The following is a 17,310-nucleotide window of genomic DNA, read 5'->3' as shown; positions in this document are numbered from 1 at the left end:
CACACACACACTCTCTGCTTCACCTTCCTGTGGACAAGTTGGAGGGAACTATGCTGATGGAGTCAGAGCCCTGGAGCTGGAGGAGCCCTGTGGAAACTCACAGCAGCACTGAGATGCTTCCACCGTCCCTGAATCCACAAGACTTCCCACCCACTGCCCTGGGATCTTCCTGCCCTCAGCATCATTGCATGTATTGTGTGAGTCTGAAGATGATTTTATAGCCTGGTATCGGACATATGGACTAATATCGGACTTATGGACTCGATCTGGACTGGGCTGGGATGTTTTCTTAATATACAATTACTCTATGATATAAAATTCTCTCTTATACACATATGAGTGGCTTTGGATTTGTTTCTCTATTCAACCTGGACTAACACCGAGTGGGTGGGATGGCACACTTACATTTATAAAACTGACGTTCAGCTCCTTGGCTGTGTACCCTCTCTGGAGATTGCGTCGAGCATAAACGTCATAGTCACGAACAATTCTGGTGATGATGTCTGATGTTGAGATACCTTCGGTTCTCTGTGTTGGAACAAACATTCCTGTCCAAAGAGGGAAAAGGAGATCAAAAGGGGAAAAAACTAAGCTCACCTGGATTGAACCGTTTCTTTAATTGGCACTTCTTTCTCAGGGCCAAGATGCAGCCAAGTGCCAATGAGGCCCCAGTTGACTCCAAGTCTGGCCTACCTGACTCTGCCAGTTATACTTCCAAACTCTCTCTCTCTCTCTCTCTTCCTCTGCCCCACAGTCCTGCATGGTCATTGTTCTGGACCCATTCTCAGGATGCGCCATGTATTCTGCCAGTTCCTGGCAGCTGCTCATGTTTCGCCCTTCGTTTCTGCCCGGGGCCATTAGACTGCCCACATCAGCTACAGAGTTCCTGCCATTCTGCAAGGTGCGACTTCAAGGTTAAGCCCCTGGGAAGTCTTTCCTGAAGTCACCAGACAGAATACACACCATTCAGGACATCGATTTGCCTCCCATGAATCAAAAACAACACTTTTTTTTGAAATCCCTGAGCAGATGAAAGATTCACGGTCTTGGCATCTCTAGCACCTAGCTCAGTGTCCCGTGTCTGGCACTTGGATGGGGCTCGCTAATTGCAAATTGACTGAGTAAGTGAATGAAGGAGGGATACGAACTGAGTCAATGAATTAGTCAGATCCTGGGCAACACCCCTTCTCCCCACAAGGAAGTCTGCCTCATCATACCAGGAAAAGAAGAAAACCTTGCCTATGTTTGCTGTCGTTGATCTAAAAACATGCCAGTAGGGGGCTAGAGGATTTTCTTTCTCAAATTACAGTCGATTCTGCCTGGTGTTTTCAGCACTCACAGGCCTTTTTATCTGGCATATGTGGGGTTTCATAAAAATAAACAAGCATAGAGAATGTAAATGCTAATAGACCTTCTTTAAAGCTCTCCAATATACAGTTGGGTATACCAACACGGGGCTGTCAAGAGGTCACCCGTATTAATAAAATCAAGAATTGGGTTTATGCTCCCACTTCTGTTACCCATCAAAATAATGTGTTGGCAATTGAGATCGTTCACCCCCAAATCATTGTAGCCTCTCAGTCAGAGGCCTTAGACACGGAATGGTGTGGTAGACACACTGGGGACAAGGAAGCTGGGTTCTCTCCTGGAGACTTGGGCAAGTCACTCACACCCTGGGAAGGCAAGAGACATGGAGAAATGATGTGGCTGACTGAGAGCACCTGAGAGTCACCAGTGCGACTTCCTCTCCCCTCACATCCCACATTCAAGAAATCTCCAACCCCCAATCTACTTGCTAAATGTCTCCCCAGGTCATCCACTCTGCTTCATCCTCCATCCTAAATCAATCTCACACTGTCTTGTTCAAGATGACCACCCCATCGTCTCAAGACCAGTGGCCAGCAGTGTTGTTGATGTCTCCATCCAGCCCTTTTCCCAATAGTGGTCAGAGTGATTTCTAAATACAACGCAGATACTCAACTTGAAACCCGTCACAGGCTCTACTGTCCTCTGGATTCCAATTCAAACCCATCACTTGGTTCTTTGACCGCTTGCATGGTCTTCTCCCCATGCTCCTTTCTAGTCGCATCTAAAGTCCTAGCCCCTTCGCTTCCTCAGCCAAGGCCCCTGTGCTGCACAACTGTACATGGCACCATTCATATTTGTTTCCTTGGCCCAGTCATCCTGGACTTTTGGTGCCCTGAAAGAGATGCTTGTCCTCAACTCGCTTTGTCACAAACACATGTACTCTACCTGGTCAACTCTTGGCTGTTCATTAACTTTCCATTTTAGCGTCTAGGAAATTTCTCAACTCCAGGTGAGGTCTTACTGTTTACTATTCCCTCACAATGATCTAACTGCTCTTTTCTTCCAACTACTACAAGTCTTTGTAAAGCAATTTGTTCAAGAACTGTCTTCCTTATTCCACTCTACCTGAGGGAAGGGACTGAACCTGTCTGTTCTCTACTATATTCTTAGCACCAGATGACAAGCAGGCACTGTAAGATTATTCGTTCAACAAATCACAAATGAATTGCATTCGCAAAGTACCCTTCCAAACACAGTTTTCTTTGAAGCTATTGCCATTTGTGAATGTTGTGGTCTTATAGGCACCACGAAGGTGTTCCTTTGGGGATTTATTTTTATGTCAATTGTATATTTAGAGTTTATTTTGGCTGATGTTTAAAGTTTTTTTTAAAAAAGCATCCAATTTCTAATGATACATGGCTCAGAGAATTGGGTTGGGGGCTGCCGCTTGGCCAAAAATTTATTTTCCCATTCAATTGGAAGGTGGAATCAGATATGAAAATCAAACAAACAAACAAAAAACAAATCAAATGGAAAGCAGAGATTGCAAGCATATAAATGCATTGACACCCAAATAGCTCCCAAATTGACTTAGCTGTGCAGGGGGCCCTGGTGGGCATGGGAACCCTGATGACACCTCACTTGGTGGGAGCAGCAGGGAGCTCTCTGGAGAGGACTCTACCTAATCTTTCAGCAGGCAGAGACTTCACTTGCACCCCTGCCAGCTCACATGTTAAGATGTTCTAGCTACTAATGAAATGATGTAGCAAGTCACTTAGACACTTGTGACATGAGCTCACCCTTTCAATAAAGTCAGAGGGTGAGGTCTCAGTGGTTGAATGACAAAGTGAACTTGGGGGTGGGTTTGGGGTTACAGAGAGATTTGCTTTGGCTGGTTGGGAGGTAGGTCTCTGAAAGAAGCCAAGCCCTCTGCTGATATAATGAGGCACCCGGCTTCCTCTAAATCCTAATTATTGCTCTGCTAAAAATATTCAGTAATGAGCATGATCAGAGAACCTTTTTTATCATGCTTTTCAGAATTGCGGTGTTTGGTTATGGAGCTATTTTAAGCAGCAGAAAAGCACATGTTAATGAAGGACATGTTCAACAGTAGTAGGCAATATTAGAATGATGATGAGTAATGTGGACCGTACAGTCTATTTAATTTAAGCTCCAGCCTTTTCATCCAGTTTGACATGTAACTCCGACAAGCAGGATAGAGTGCTATAACAGTCATGCCCTTGATATCTCTGGCTTCATTTGAAGTGATTTTTGACTTTCAAAACTAACCATGATTAGTGTATAAGAGTCAAATGTGGCTACTTAAGCAATTTCTGAGTATCTTTCTCCCACAATGACTACTCTGGCCTTCTCTATGTGGGCCCCAAACACAACTCCACTATGACTTTCCCTCCTGGGAAGGACTCAATAGAGCAGATGAAAAGACCACAAAGAAGAGTCCTGGTGCCTATGATTAGTCATCTATAGTCTTATGCCTACTAAAATTTCTGCGGACTAATTCAATTTGGCAATGGGGATTGAAGTGGATTAAAGATGGCCACAATTCCCTTCCCCTTGAATCTGGGATGTTCTTAGTGATTTGCTTGTAACAAACAGAATGTGGCATAAGTGGCACTGTGACCTCCAAATCGAGGTCAGACGCTAGCTCTCTGAATGCTCCCTCTCCGAATGTTGGCTCTTAGAACCCAGCTATCATTCTTTGAGGAGCCCAAGCTATCTGGACAGGCCATGGGTAGATGCGCCAATGACAACCCCCACTGAGCTCACTGTTGACAGCCAACATCAACAGTTAGCCACATAAAGGTTTCTTCTGGGAACCCCCACCCCCCATCCCAACGGAATCTTCAGATGACTGCAGCCCCAGTCACCATCTGAGTACAAATGTTTAAAACCCCTCTCAGTAAGGACCACCTAAGAAGCCGAGCCCTAGCTAGAATCTTGACTCACAAAGTGACAAGCAAAATAAAAAGGCTAAGTTGTTAAGTTTGGGGGTAATTTATCATGCAACAGGAGGTTACCAAAATAGGGGTGGTAGCTTTCTTAAAGCATGGGACGACTGTTGGACTTGTTCCTATACCTAAACAACTGGAACTTGACATTTTGTACCCTTAATCAGAAAAAAAATGCATTCTTAGATCACCAGAGACCACTCACTCAGAGATAAGATATTTACTAAATGCTTGTTCCTATATTAAAAGTCAGCTGAGGAATGTTCAACCCAGGAACCGCCCATACCATTAACCCTAGGGGTAAATCAGCTGAACCAGGATCTCTGACTTAGATCTTTGCCCTCTTGGCGTGGGCTGCCAACTGCAGGGTCAGCAGTTCAAAACCACCAGCCACTCCACTGGAAAAGATGAGGCTTTCTACTCCTGTAAAGAGTCACAGTCTCAAAAATCCACAGAGGCAGTTTAACCCTGCCCTATAGGGTTGCCCTGAGTCATAATTGCCTCAATGGCAAGTTTGGTTTTGTTGTTGTTTCTACTCCTACAGAGTCGCAGCCTCGGAAACTCACAGGGACAGTTCCACCCTGTCCTTTAGGGTCGCTGAGTCGTCAACGATTCAACGGCAGATTTTTTTTTTTATCTCTGGGTGAGTGGCCTCTGGTGATCTAAGAATAAGTTATTTTTCTGATTTTAGGGAGCACAATGTCAAGTCCAAGTGTGGTTTGGGTTTACACTAAGCGAGGTCTATGGACCTGCAGCATCTAACAACCTGGGAGTTTGTTAAAAATGGGAATGTTTTGAGAATGATGTACAAATGCGCTCCACACAATTGATGTGTGTATGGATGGCGATAACAGTCGTATGAGCCCCTAATAAAATGTTTTTAAAAAATAAAAAAAAAGTAAAAAAATAAAACAAAGACACGTTTTGCAGCAGAAAAAAAAAAGGGTAATCTCAGGCTCCATGGGATTTACTAATCTGAATCTGCATTTACCAAGACACCCCCCCCTGCCCACCGCCGCCGCCGCCCAGGTAATCTGTAACAGTCTATCAAAGTGTGACAAGCACTGGTTTACACTGGCTCCTTCATGGCCACTGGAAGGAAGGAGCCATGGACTCACAGCTCAGATTTTACAAAGATTTCCAACTATTTCTATCACCCGATAGTCCATCTACTTGTAGCAGATGCCTCAGCTAGTTTCTTGCCTGCTCTTCACCCAAACCTGCTCTCCCAAAGCAGCCCTCCGCAGCCGTCCAGGTCTGGAGCGTATGGGACTTCCTTTCTCAAAATTCCTGAGAAATACAATGGAAACCTAAGACTTCCAGTTCCCGTTTGCATCCAGTGCTCCTGACCTCCAAGGACGCCCTTTCTACAAGGATGAGACAGACCCAGCCATCAGCCCTTCTGGGGCGGCATGAAGCTTCCCCTGGCTGCCTTCAAAGGACATGCATCAATAAAAGCATCACCTGGGAAATGAAGTACACTTATCGGCAACAGAATCCTTTTCTGAAATACTATCCAAAGTCATGTTCACTTCTGGGGCTCGTAGGCCTGACCCCATGGAGATTGAGACCTCCATCACTTCAGTGGGAGGTAGATGTAGCAGAGAATACAGGAGACCATGTTCAGCTTTTTACTTCTAAAACAGGTTCTTTTTAAAACTCACTCACTACAAAAATTAATAGTTATAAAAGGCAAAGTTTTAACTGGAAAGAGCTAGACTTTGAGGAGAAGAAAGTAGTTTTCTAAATCTCCAATAATAAAACCCCCAAACTCTCAGCCATTTAGCCAATGTCGACTCATACAGGACAGGGCAGAACTGTCACTGAGAGTTTCTGAGACTCTAACTGTATCCCTTTAATTACTAAGAGCCAGAGGCTGACCAGACGTGGGACAGGATGTTTTGCTGTTAACTTTAAAGTGGAGAAGACACAGAATTAACAAAGGGGCAGTTTCCTGTCCCACAACAAGAGGTTTTGCTCTAGGGCCGAGGGAAGGAGCGAATGAGAGATCAGGGAGTGAGTAGCAAAATTGAGGGAATGCGAGTGAGACCTGGCTCTTGCCCCGACTCAGGTGCAAAACCTCTTTCCAAAACCCAAAGCCAGAGAGCTTGTGCCCTGTTTCCCAACAGGAGTTTGGGGAGGAAACCACCTCACGGAGTCTCGAGGTCAACACGAGAAACCTCAGTAGAGTCTTCCTGACCCTGCCCTCCCACTGCCCATGTTTCCCTTGCTCTCCTGTAGACTGTAGAGGACATTTAAAAGGTTCCTGACAATCCTCTAGAGCAGTGGTTCTCAACCTTCCTAAGGCCGCGACCCTTGAATACAGTTCCTCACGTTGTGGTGTCCCACAACCATAACATTTTCATTGCTACTTCATCACTGTCATTTTGCTACTGTTATGAATCGTAATGTAGATATATGATATGCAGGATGTACTAAGCGACCCCTGTGAAACGGATGTTCGACCTCCAAAGGGGTCGAGACCCATAGGTTAAGAACCGCCACTCTAGTGGAACATAAAAGGTAGCTAAGCTCAACATGCCTGCTGGGAGAGTCACCAGAGCATAGGGAAAGGAATCTGGCAGCAGAGGCAAAGCCCAGGCGGGACTAAAGGGAAAGGTAACTTGGTGACAGCGAGAGGAGGTGGCTGATATCAAAGGGCTATGATGAGGGAGATATGGCTGAGCAGTTCTTGAGACCCAACAAGGTTTCAAGGAGAGGATGTGACCCGTAGGAGCTCTTCCTACCACCGGAGTCTGAAAGTACATGAGTAGCAAGAAAAGGTTGAGGGTGGGGGGTAATGTGGGGAGCTCCACTGATCCCCTAGGAATGGGGGAAACTGGCTCAGATCATCAAGGAGGGAACAGCTCTAGTATAAAGGGCATATTAGCCTTGATGTCCCCAAGAAACGCAAAATGGCAACTCACTAGACCATGTATCTGTGCCATGCCAGATGACAGTTGAATGTACCTGCGGAGGTATGTGGAGTCTTGGTGGCACAGTGAGTTACAAGTTGCGCTAACCTGAAGGTCAGCAGTTTGAAGCCACCAGCTGCTACCTGGGAGAAAGATGAGGCTAACTCTATAAAGAGTTACAGTCTCAGAAATGCACAGGGGCTGTTCTACAGTGTCCTGCGGGGTTGCTAGGAGTCGGCATTGACTCAACGGCAGTGAGTTGAGCTGAACTGATGGATGTAGGTATGGACATACATACAGTTTCTAGCGATGAGAGGGATGGTAGCCAGTAAAAGAGCAGAAGATAAATCAAGCCATTCAATATGTACTTCCACTCCTACCTTTTGCTAAAATATCAACTCCAGCCCATCCCTTCCCCCAACTCTGATCTTAACAGAAATGCTTAGTGACCAAGGTGCCAGCTTCCAGAAGCTAGGGCACCACGTCTGCTTCCCAGGACATCACTTCCAAGTTTCAGAAAGGAAATAGTTGACTTAATTCTGCAAATGCTTATCCATTCGATTTTTTCCTCCACATGTGGTACCTGAGGATATTACTGTCACAGAACAAGACGACATGAGGAGTGTGGTAAGGCTGACTTTGGAGGCAAAGAGTCTAGATAATTTGTTAGGCGGTTATCTGTCTTCTGAAAGGAACGTTCTTGGGGATTTAAAATGATTTCATTGTGAAGACTTAATCAACGGTGGATAAGGAAAGCGGTTGCCCTCTGAGCAATATGGGGCCTGTGGTTTTAGTCTGATGAACTCTAGAATCAAGCCTCAAACCTAAACGCCCAAATGGGGCCTTCACACATGTCAACAGAAGCTTGTAGAGGCTTCTTGAAAGACACCAAACATTCCAATGCCCTGGGTGTATCCACTGCAGTTCTAGGGCGTGTCTCTTAATACACTCAACTACTGTAAAGCAATGAACAGGTGAGCACAGGGGAATTCACCTGCGTCCTTGATATGCCTGTAGACATCATCAGAGCCTGCCGAAGAATATGGGATATCGTCGTGGGCCACAAAGTCAATCTGTTAAGAGAGAGAAGAACGGCGTCACCAATGGGATGGATTTGAACGAACTGGAATAAATTTGAGGGCAACAGGTTTGGTGTCCCCAGTCATGTTTTTTTAAAAATAAGGCATTGGTGTAGGAAATGTATATTGTGGGTCTGAATCCTTGCCTGAAAGGTAGAGCCCCCTATCTCCATCGCCGTGAGTTACTGGGAGCTAGAAAACAAAAGATTTGGATCCGCTCTTTGGCTGGTCCCTTTCTTCTCCTACCTCGGAGAGTGGCCTTCTAGGAAACTTTCTCCTTCAGAGAATTCGGTCAGCCTTTAGATTTTAAACACCTCTGCAAGGACAATGAACCCGAATCTCTACTCCCCATCCCATTGATGGCCATAGGCCTTGACATTTAGGTCATATTTTATACTGTGAAAACGAACTGCGTATCTCTCGTATTTTATTCTTTCACCTTGTGAGGTAGGTGGGGCATGTATTACTCTTTGGGGTGAGAGATAAGACTGCTGAAACCAGAAATGTGGTTAGAGTTGTCCAAAGTCACACCGCTTATTAGTGGTTTGGGGTAGGGAAGGAGCAGCTGGGGAGCCAAGCCAGGCTCTCACAGCTCACTCTGCACCCTTTCCTCAGTTGCCACATCTGCTGTCACTTTAAAGTCCACCTGTCCAGACTTGGAGTTCATCTTTCTGAAAACTGGTGCCCCCTGCCAAGGACACCTCCACTTTTCTTTAACCTCAAACCTTGGAAATCACCTTTTTCCCCTACTTCTCTCCGTAGCCTGGTCGGTCACAAGTTGAATTGTTGTGAGTGTGTGTGTGTGTGTGTGTGCGCGCGCGCCCATCACTTCCTCTCTGTTGCTGCTATATCAAGTCCAGGCCCCTGTCACCCATATTATCTCCACCAGCTTGTATTGGACCTTCTTCAGTGCAGGCTCTCTCCCCTCCAAGTCATCTAGCTGTGGGGAGTTCTCCTTAGAGAGTCTCCTTCTTGTCATCCTAGTGCCTGTTGATCTCTACTGGTTCCATTACCTACTACATCAAATAAAAACTCTTCGACTAGTTTTCAAAGCCGTTTAGAATGAGGCTTCACTCTTGAGGGGTAGTTGATAATAGTGGCTTATATTGCCTTGGTATGGGTCCTGCCCCACCACGTCCTCGCTCTATAGCTCATAACTTGGGGTAGGGATTCAAGCAGAGTTTATCAGCATCGGAACGAGAAACATTTGGGGCCAGATAATTCTTCCGAGTGGGATTTATCCTATGCATGATAAGCAGCATCCCTGGCCTTTATCCACTAGATGCCAGTAGCAGATCTCTAGTTGTGACAACTGAAAATGTCTCCAGACAATGCCAAATGTCCTCTGGGGGGCAATCTCACATCTAGTTGAGAACCACTGGATTTAAGTATAAAATATATATCAAGGGGCTTAAAATAATAACTGGCCAACAATAAGTACTCAATAAATGGTAATTATCATCCTTATTCATCCTATTATTATTACTGAAATTTAGTCCCTCCTCCTTTCTATTGTATAACAACAACAATTACAGTTATTTCTCAGGGGAGCTATGAGGTTGAATGTGATCATATAACAGGCATTTAGCACAGTGCTGGGCACATGGTAAATAGTTAAGAAATTACAGCCATCATATCGTTATTAGCATCTCCCATCATGCCTAGCACAAGTTGCGTATACAATAGATGCTTAGTAAAAATGTGTTGGTGATTGCTAGATGCAAATCATATTGTAGTTTTTCCTCTTCCTTTTCATTCTCACTGGGAAATTGTCTCCTCTGCTATTACCCATGCACATTTATCAGTGTTCTCTATTCTCTTCTGCGTCGGGAATTTAAAAATAGAAAAGAAAACTCTTAGAACAGCTTAATCTTATTTTTTTGTACTGCTTATAAAAGGAAAGAATAGCTCCTAATGTGGGGCTGGTTGGGAGATACAAAGCACATAATTTGATGCAGATCAAAAGAATTTCTCATGTTTTCAACTAATAAAAATCTTATGTCAGTATGAGCTGCTTCTCAGGTCCACACAACCAGAGAAAGAAGATTCTTTCCTTAAAGATGACCCTGACCTTCTGGCTAAACTGTGTCTTCATTATTTACATGAAAAATGCTGCCAGTGAATCTATAAGCACCAATAATGATGGTGATGATGACAGTGGTGGTTAACATGATGGTCGCTCTCGCTATGGGGCTTTGCTTAGATTTTCTCTCTGATCCTCCAAACAGCCTCCTGAGGAAGAGGTTAGTATCACCCCACTTTGCAGGGGAGGTGAGAGAGCATCTAGACCTGGGCGATCCACCTCCAAGCTCATGATGGGGGAAGGGAAAGGCCTGCAGTCCCCAGGCCTGGGTGGATGAGGGGACTGTATCAGGTGTCATGAGGTGGCCTCCTTAAAGGACTTGAAGAGGCTTCGGGGTTTCTGTAGAGCAGGCTGTGGGCCCTAGACTCCCTATCTTGCTACTTAGAGAACATACCTTGTGTTTTTCCAGAAACTCGGGTGTGAGTGTCCATGGGGCATCTCTGATGACTTCATCCACATAGCGGCAGTGTCTGAGCGCTTCGTATCTTTCTGCTTCGTTCATCACGGTGAAGCCTTTGAATTTGTGGGTGAGCTCATCACTGCAAACTGAAATAGGCAAATGTGCTCATTGCTATTGCTGGCCCAGATCCTGATCATAACCACCAGGGTGCAGGCCTGGCTTCTTCAGCAAGAGGAAAGGGGCGCAGCCTTCTTGCTGAGTGCTTAACATAATCAAACTCCCATGAAAAACACAAACACACTCAAAACGTGAACAAAGGGGCAGGAAAGTGAAGCAAGCGGAAATCCACCAGCAATTCAGGACTGCCTTTTAGTGCTAATTACAAAGCATTCTTAAAAAAGTATTCTCCAAATAACCTGATGTGACTTTCATATCTTTATTTCCCTATCCTAGCATTTAGTGAAAATTACTAATCAGACCTTTAGAAAACAAACTAAAATGAACAGACCGAGAAGGAATAAAAGGAGAGGAACCAAAAGGGCTGGGTTCTTTAAAGTCTGAGTGATACCTTTGAATTCTTGTGCTAGAGCATTATACTAAGTAACTCAAGTGTGATCCATGTGTGCATGCACGCGCGTGGACTCTCCTACACACATATATACATCCATAAGCTTCACGTCTCTAAAGCCGAAGACAGAGCCTTTACTTCTATAGCCTAAGATAGGACTCGTGGGTGATAGTCTTTGTTTTGTGAGTCAATTTGTTATTTAACCGAATGGTGATCTCGGGGGGTTAGTTTCAATTCAAAGTTTAACAAGTATCTCAGAGAAACAGTCTCAGACATTTGCTCCACTGCCGACTAGTCCAGTAAATCTGGATTTTTTTTTTAATTCAAAAGGTTTATATTTAGCATGAGCCAGCTGGATCCGTTTAGATGATTCCAAATTTGTTGGCAACATCAAAAGCGCCATAGTCAGGAGCCAGTCGAACATATGCCTTCTCTTTGCCATCAGGCCTGATCAAGGTGTTGACCTTGGCTACGTCAATGTCCTAGAGCTTCTTCACAGCCTGTTTGATCTGGTGCTTGTTGGCCTTGACATCCACAGTGAACAACAGGTGTGTTGTTGTCTTCGATCTTCATGGCAGACTCCGTGGTCAAGGGAAACTTAATGATGTATTGTGGTCAAGCTAGTTTCTTTTGGGGTGCTTTTCCCAAGGTATTTGGGCTGCCTTCTTAGCCACAGGGTCTTGGGCTGCCAGAAGGTGGGTAACATGCGGATCTTCTTCTTCTTCTTCCTTTTTTGTGGCTGTGGACGCCGTTCAGCATAGCTTTCTTGGCCTTTAATGCCTTTGCTTTGGCTTCCATTTTGGGAGGGACAAGGCCTTCCTTCTTTGCCTTCGGTGCCATCTTCGTTTTAAAAAAGAAGAAAGGCTGATTGAAAAAAAAAGAATTGGAGGTTCTACTGTACATTTTCCTCCCCTTCTGTTGTGGCCCTAATCAGATGGATGGTAGTGGTAGCCAGGCACCATCTAGTTCTTATGGTCTCAGGGCAGGTGAGGCCATGGTTCATAAACACTGTTAGTCCTGGAGACTAGTTTCTCCTTTGAATCTTTAGTTTCCTTCTTTCTCTTTTGCTCCAAATGAGTAGAGTCCAACAATTTCAACCCCACAAAATTTTTATTGCTTCTCCCAAACCTGTACTTCTGTAGTCTTTCTCATCTCCATAAATGGCAATGCAGTTCCATTACTCAGGCCCAAGTCCTGAAGTCATCCTTTTCTCCTCTGTTTTCCTAAACTCTGTGTTCCATTTACTAGCAAAACTGCTGGAGCTGCCTTCAAAATGTACTAATCACCATCTCTCCCATGGATTTCTGCTGTGCCATCTTCTCTGCTCTCCCGATAGCCCTGCCCATCCCTCAACAACCTGTTCTCATGGACCAGAATCATCCTGTTAGCATCTGTCATATCACGTCATTCCTGGGCTCAGAGCCCTTCCTATAGGCCTCAGAATAAAAGCCAAAATTCTTCCAGCAACCTGCAAGGCCCCTGTGAAACATACAACTCCAGCCTCCAGACCCTACACGATTTACACTTCGGCCCCTCCTTGGCTCTCTGACTGTATCTTCTATTGTGTCCGGCCCTTTGTAGTCCAGTGTGAGCCTGGAACAGGTGTACTCCAAAGATCTCTAGGTCTTATACTCTCTTCTCCTCTGCAAGGAGCGGTCTTCCGTGACAACCTTATTCTAATTTGCAATGCCACCCCTACCATGTCTTTACTTCACTTCTTGTCATGGCACTCACCATCACAGAAGTGTCTTAATTAATTGTGTTGATCATTGGTGTTAGTCTCTCTCCTCAAATGGAAGCTCCCTGAGAGTAGGGGCTATTGGCTATTGCACTCGCTGATACATAGTACCTGGACAATAGATTTGTTGAGCGTACTAACAGGGCCTGACACATGCAGATGCTCAATAAATGTTTAGTATTTAAAATAACACAGCTGTGGTTATCTGTAGTCATATTTTAACAGCATCTGGAAACTCATATGAAGGGGCTTCAAAAAGTTCATGGTAGAATTATGAGATAAAAAAAATTTCCCAGAAACTTTTTAAAGCCCCCTTATGTCTCTAGCTATACATATTTAGGCATAACTCTCCTATACATATTACCTGAGACATTTTCTGTTATAGCACTGTGCGTTACCAACAACACCATCAAGCAGATGGCAGGTTCAAAAACTTCGATGTGTATCAGAAACACTTAAGCAGCTTGCTAACTCTAAAGATGACCGGGCACCACTCCCTGAAATTTTGCTTCAATGGATCTGGAGTGGGGCCCAGGTAGCTATTTGACAAGCTTCAAGGGATTATCGTGATGCACACAGTATTTGAAAATCTCTGCAGCATATCATGAAGAAATTGCGTTTCCTGTCTGTTTGAATCCCTCATTGCACCCAGCAGTGGGGAGTACATGAAGAAGAGCCAGCGTGACTGCGCACTGACTCACTGTCTTCATTTGCTTTTGAATTCAGAGAGAGGAATTATTTATGGGCCACGCTTTGCCATTTTAATATTGACATAAGCTTTTAAAGTGTTCTTTCAGAACTTTATTAAAATATGACCTCAAAATCATATTGAGCAGAAATGGATTTCCAATCCATCCATTTTCTATTTTAAATAGCACAAACCTGAGTGGGTCCGTATCCTTCCCCCCTTTGAACTCACACCTGAGTGATGGGATATAACTTCTAGATGACTGAGATAATGGCCTCCTGACAGAACACGAAGAAAACAAACATCCCGTTGATGCCAACACAGGGTCCTATTTTCATGTCCCAGGAGTGACCTCAAGAAGTAGCTGAACATGCTGACCAGTTATTGTCTAAACATTAATTACGCCCAATGCAGCGCTGTTGTTCTTCAGTCTTGGCAGATGCCCTGTGACAACCAGATGGAGGACTGAGACATGGTGTTTGTGGATGCATTCAATGAACTATCCAGCAGCTCATGATACAGCAGTGCCAGTGCCTGGAGCAGAGAACCTTACAATGTAGGGGTGCTCAACAGACTGGGGTCTAAGCCCAACTCTATGACTTCTTCCTGGGGAAGTTACTCAAACTCTTAAAGTCTCCGCTGCTTCATCGCTCATACATGGAGAAGTTATGAGAATTAAATGTTAATCCCTAGGAGCACAGAGTAGTGGTCGATAATGTTAGGAGGCATACCAGAGAGCCATTTGTGAAGAACTTCATTTGTGGTTTGAGCTCTTTCTTTTCCCTGGCTCCCACACCAAGCTGGACAGCAAGCTACAAGGTTGGTGGTTCAAACATACCAGATGCTCCTTGGGAGAAAGATGAGGCTATCTACTCCCGTAAAGATTTACAACCTTGGAACTTCTTAGTTGGAATCAACTCTATGGAAGCAGATTTGGTTTGGGTAGTGGGCTAACAGAAGTAAGATAAGTGTGTTACTGTGATCAGTCACTGGTCACAGAGACATGTCTAAACATGTTTTGTTTGGAATAAACCCAAGCATGTATGAGGTGGAACCCTAGCAGCAGTATTTTTAAAATTAAACTCATTTGTGCTCTTTTCTATTACTGAACATAAGAAAAGTTTACCTGTGATATCGAATAAAGATCATTGTTATTCCTGATTTTTATATTTGAATTTAATTACTCCCCAAAGTCAAACACTATACTCTGACACCCCCTAATATTTTGAGAATAAAGAGTATACTTTTGATATAAATTATATTGTATTACTACAAATTAAGCACAATGATTTCTGCTTTGTTTATAACCTACTACATTAAGTCTACATGATTTTAATATTGACTGATTCTATTTTATACAATGAATTCTGTAATGCATTTCTCAGTGATTTTGATGAAACTTCTTGAAACGCATTAATTATTTGACTTGAAAAGTGAAGTCATATTTTTATTTTTCCCCTAGTTTTCCAGGTTTTTATTAGATTTAACACTGAGGGCTGGTTTTGTCAATTATGTTCGAATGTGTTCATTGCACAATTAATAAACTGAAACTGCAGCCCCAAGGCTTTGTTTTTTTTTATGTTTAAAGTATATGATAAAAGCATTCTATCAAAATTATTGTATTAGCAATGGTATAATGAAATTATAAATGTTTCTCTTCTCCAACACTTTCTGCGAGTATCTGTTTAAATTAGTTGTTTTCTAGTAACAACAACAACAAAAGCAAAAGTCATAAACCAGAGTCATTTGGTAAGTCTTGGGAAAATCTCTTGGTTATTTCACTTTTCAATGACATCGAGTTGATGCTGACTCATAATGACCCTATAGGATAGGGTAGAACTGCCCCTGTGGGTTTCTGAGTCTGTAACTCTTTACAGGAGTAGAAAGCCCCATCTTTTTCCCTTGGAGCCACTGGTAGTTTTGAACTGCTGACCTTGCAGTTATCAGCCCAATGAATAACCACTACACTACCAAAGCTCCTTGGTTATACTGCCCCCCCCCCCCCAAGGGAAAAGCCAGATTACTGTGATGGCTTGGTAAGAAATCCTTTTGCTGATCAGGCTATTTCTAATCCATTCCTGTCAACACAGTTGAAGGAGGAACAAACTATCCCTTGACAGAGTATGTAAAATTGTTTTGTTGACAATAATAAGAGTAAATTATCTTTTGGATCTGGAGTATTAAGAACTCAAGGCGCGAAAAAGTTTATTCCTGCCTTTGGATGAAGCAGTACGTTTCTAGCATTTCAGAGTGAAGGCATGACTCTGTGGTCCCCTTGACCATGGTTGTTCAGATATTTAGGATTTTGCTGGAGTTTTTCTCCTTCTATTCACCTCAAATTCTTGGCTCTAGATTCCTGTCTGTATTAATTACTCTGAATATTAAAGCATCTGTGCTTTTATGGAACAACAATGCCATTAAAAAATCAAATCAATTCAAAAACATTCAAATCAGTAAAATAACATATGTCTTTTTCGCTTGCCCCCACATTACTATTTTGACTGCAAACACACATGCTGCATAAGGAACTGGGCATGTTCTGGCTTTCCCACGCCCTTCCTTACATTCGTGTTTCTGCACAAAGGTTCCCTCGGCAGAAAGGCCTCCCAGATCTTCCTATCAAAACGATTTCTTTCCTCGTGTGCTGTTTGAAGAAGGGGCTTCAAAAAGTTCTTGAAAAAATTCCATTACGTTTTTGAACTTTTTATTGTGAATTAGGTGAAGGTTCACAGAGCAGATCATGGTTTTACAGTCAATAATTCATATGTATTCTGATTCAGCTCAACCACTGCATGCAATCCCCACAAATGCCCCATCCCGCATCCCACTTCCTCCCTCTGTTTCCACCTTCTTTCTTAACCCTCAGAACTCTGTGATTGGGCAAATGCTGCTCTTTTGATCTTAAATCATGAATTATTCTAACTCCGAGGTGGGTTCAGTCTCAGACCTGAGGAGTAAGGATTATAATTTTGGGGGTTCATTCCACCAATCTGTATGCAACCAGTATGCCTGGTCCCTCTTAGGATTTCGAGCTCTGTTCCACGTGTTCCTCCCACGTTATCTCAGACCTTCTGGCATCATCCTTTTCAGAGCAGTTAGCGGGAGGAGCTGGGCGCCATCTCGTTCTGGTTTATTTTCCCACAAATTCTTTGAAGTCCCTGTGCATATTTCCTCGTAGTACCACTACTATATGTGGCCTAGTTTATTGGGCTAAGAGGGCAGTCTGTTTTGCTCTTGGCTGTATTCCTACTGCCTAGCACATAGTAGGACCTCAGTAAGGATGTGTTAAATAAAGGAATAAGTACGTGAATCCGTGAAATCATTTTGGTATTATGAAATGGAGAACTTTTGACATTAATCTACTGCGTTCTTCAATTTACTAGAATATACGGAAACATTTCTTCTGATCAGACTTTTGATACTCTAACTCAGGATCCTGGCTGCAACCCACTGCCGGCGATGTCCATTTTGACAGAGAGCGACCCTATAGGACAGAACTGAGCTGTTTCTGAGGGGTTCAGAGGAAGCAGACTGCCTTATCTTTCTCCTGCAGGGCAGCTGG

At 43.8% G+C, this 17,310-nt stretch overlaps 1 protein-coding gene across 3 annotated transcripts in view; it reads right to left on the bottom strand.

Moving 5' to 3' along the window:
* The window catches only part of PCYT1B (phosphate cytidylyltransferase 1B, choline), a 112,041-nt gene that overhangs the window by 19,134 nt on the left and 75,597 nt on the right, over positions 1-17,310 (bottom strand). For all 3 annotated transcript variants that reach the window (XM_045290715.1, XM_045290714.1, XM_045290713.1), the window contains exons 4-6: positions 10,749-10,900; positions 8,187-8,265; positions 406-548 (exon numbers count right to left, since the gene is read on the bottom strand). In XM_045290715.1, the coding sequence (XP_045146650.1) occupies positions 406-548; positions 8,187-8,265; positions 10,749-10,900 (374 nt within the window). The remainder of the gene's footprint in view (positions 1-405; positions 549-8,186; positions 8,266-10,748; positions 10,901-17,310) is intronic.

This window comes from Echinops telfairi, unplaced genomic scaffold (assembly GCF_000313985.2).
Source record: "Echinops telfairi isolate 266 unplaced genomic scaffold, ASM31398v2 ScPeMD7_53;HRSCAF=182, whole genome shotgun sequence".
NCBI classification, from domain to species: domain Eukaryota; kingdom Metazoa; phylum Chordata; class Mammalia; order Afrosoricida; family Tenrecidae; genus Echinops; species Echinops telfairi.
This window is presented reverse-complemented; position numbering and strand designations above follow the sequence as displayed.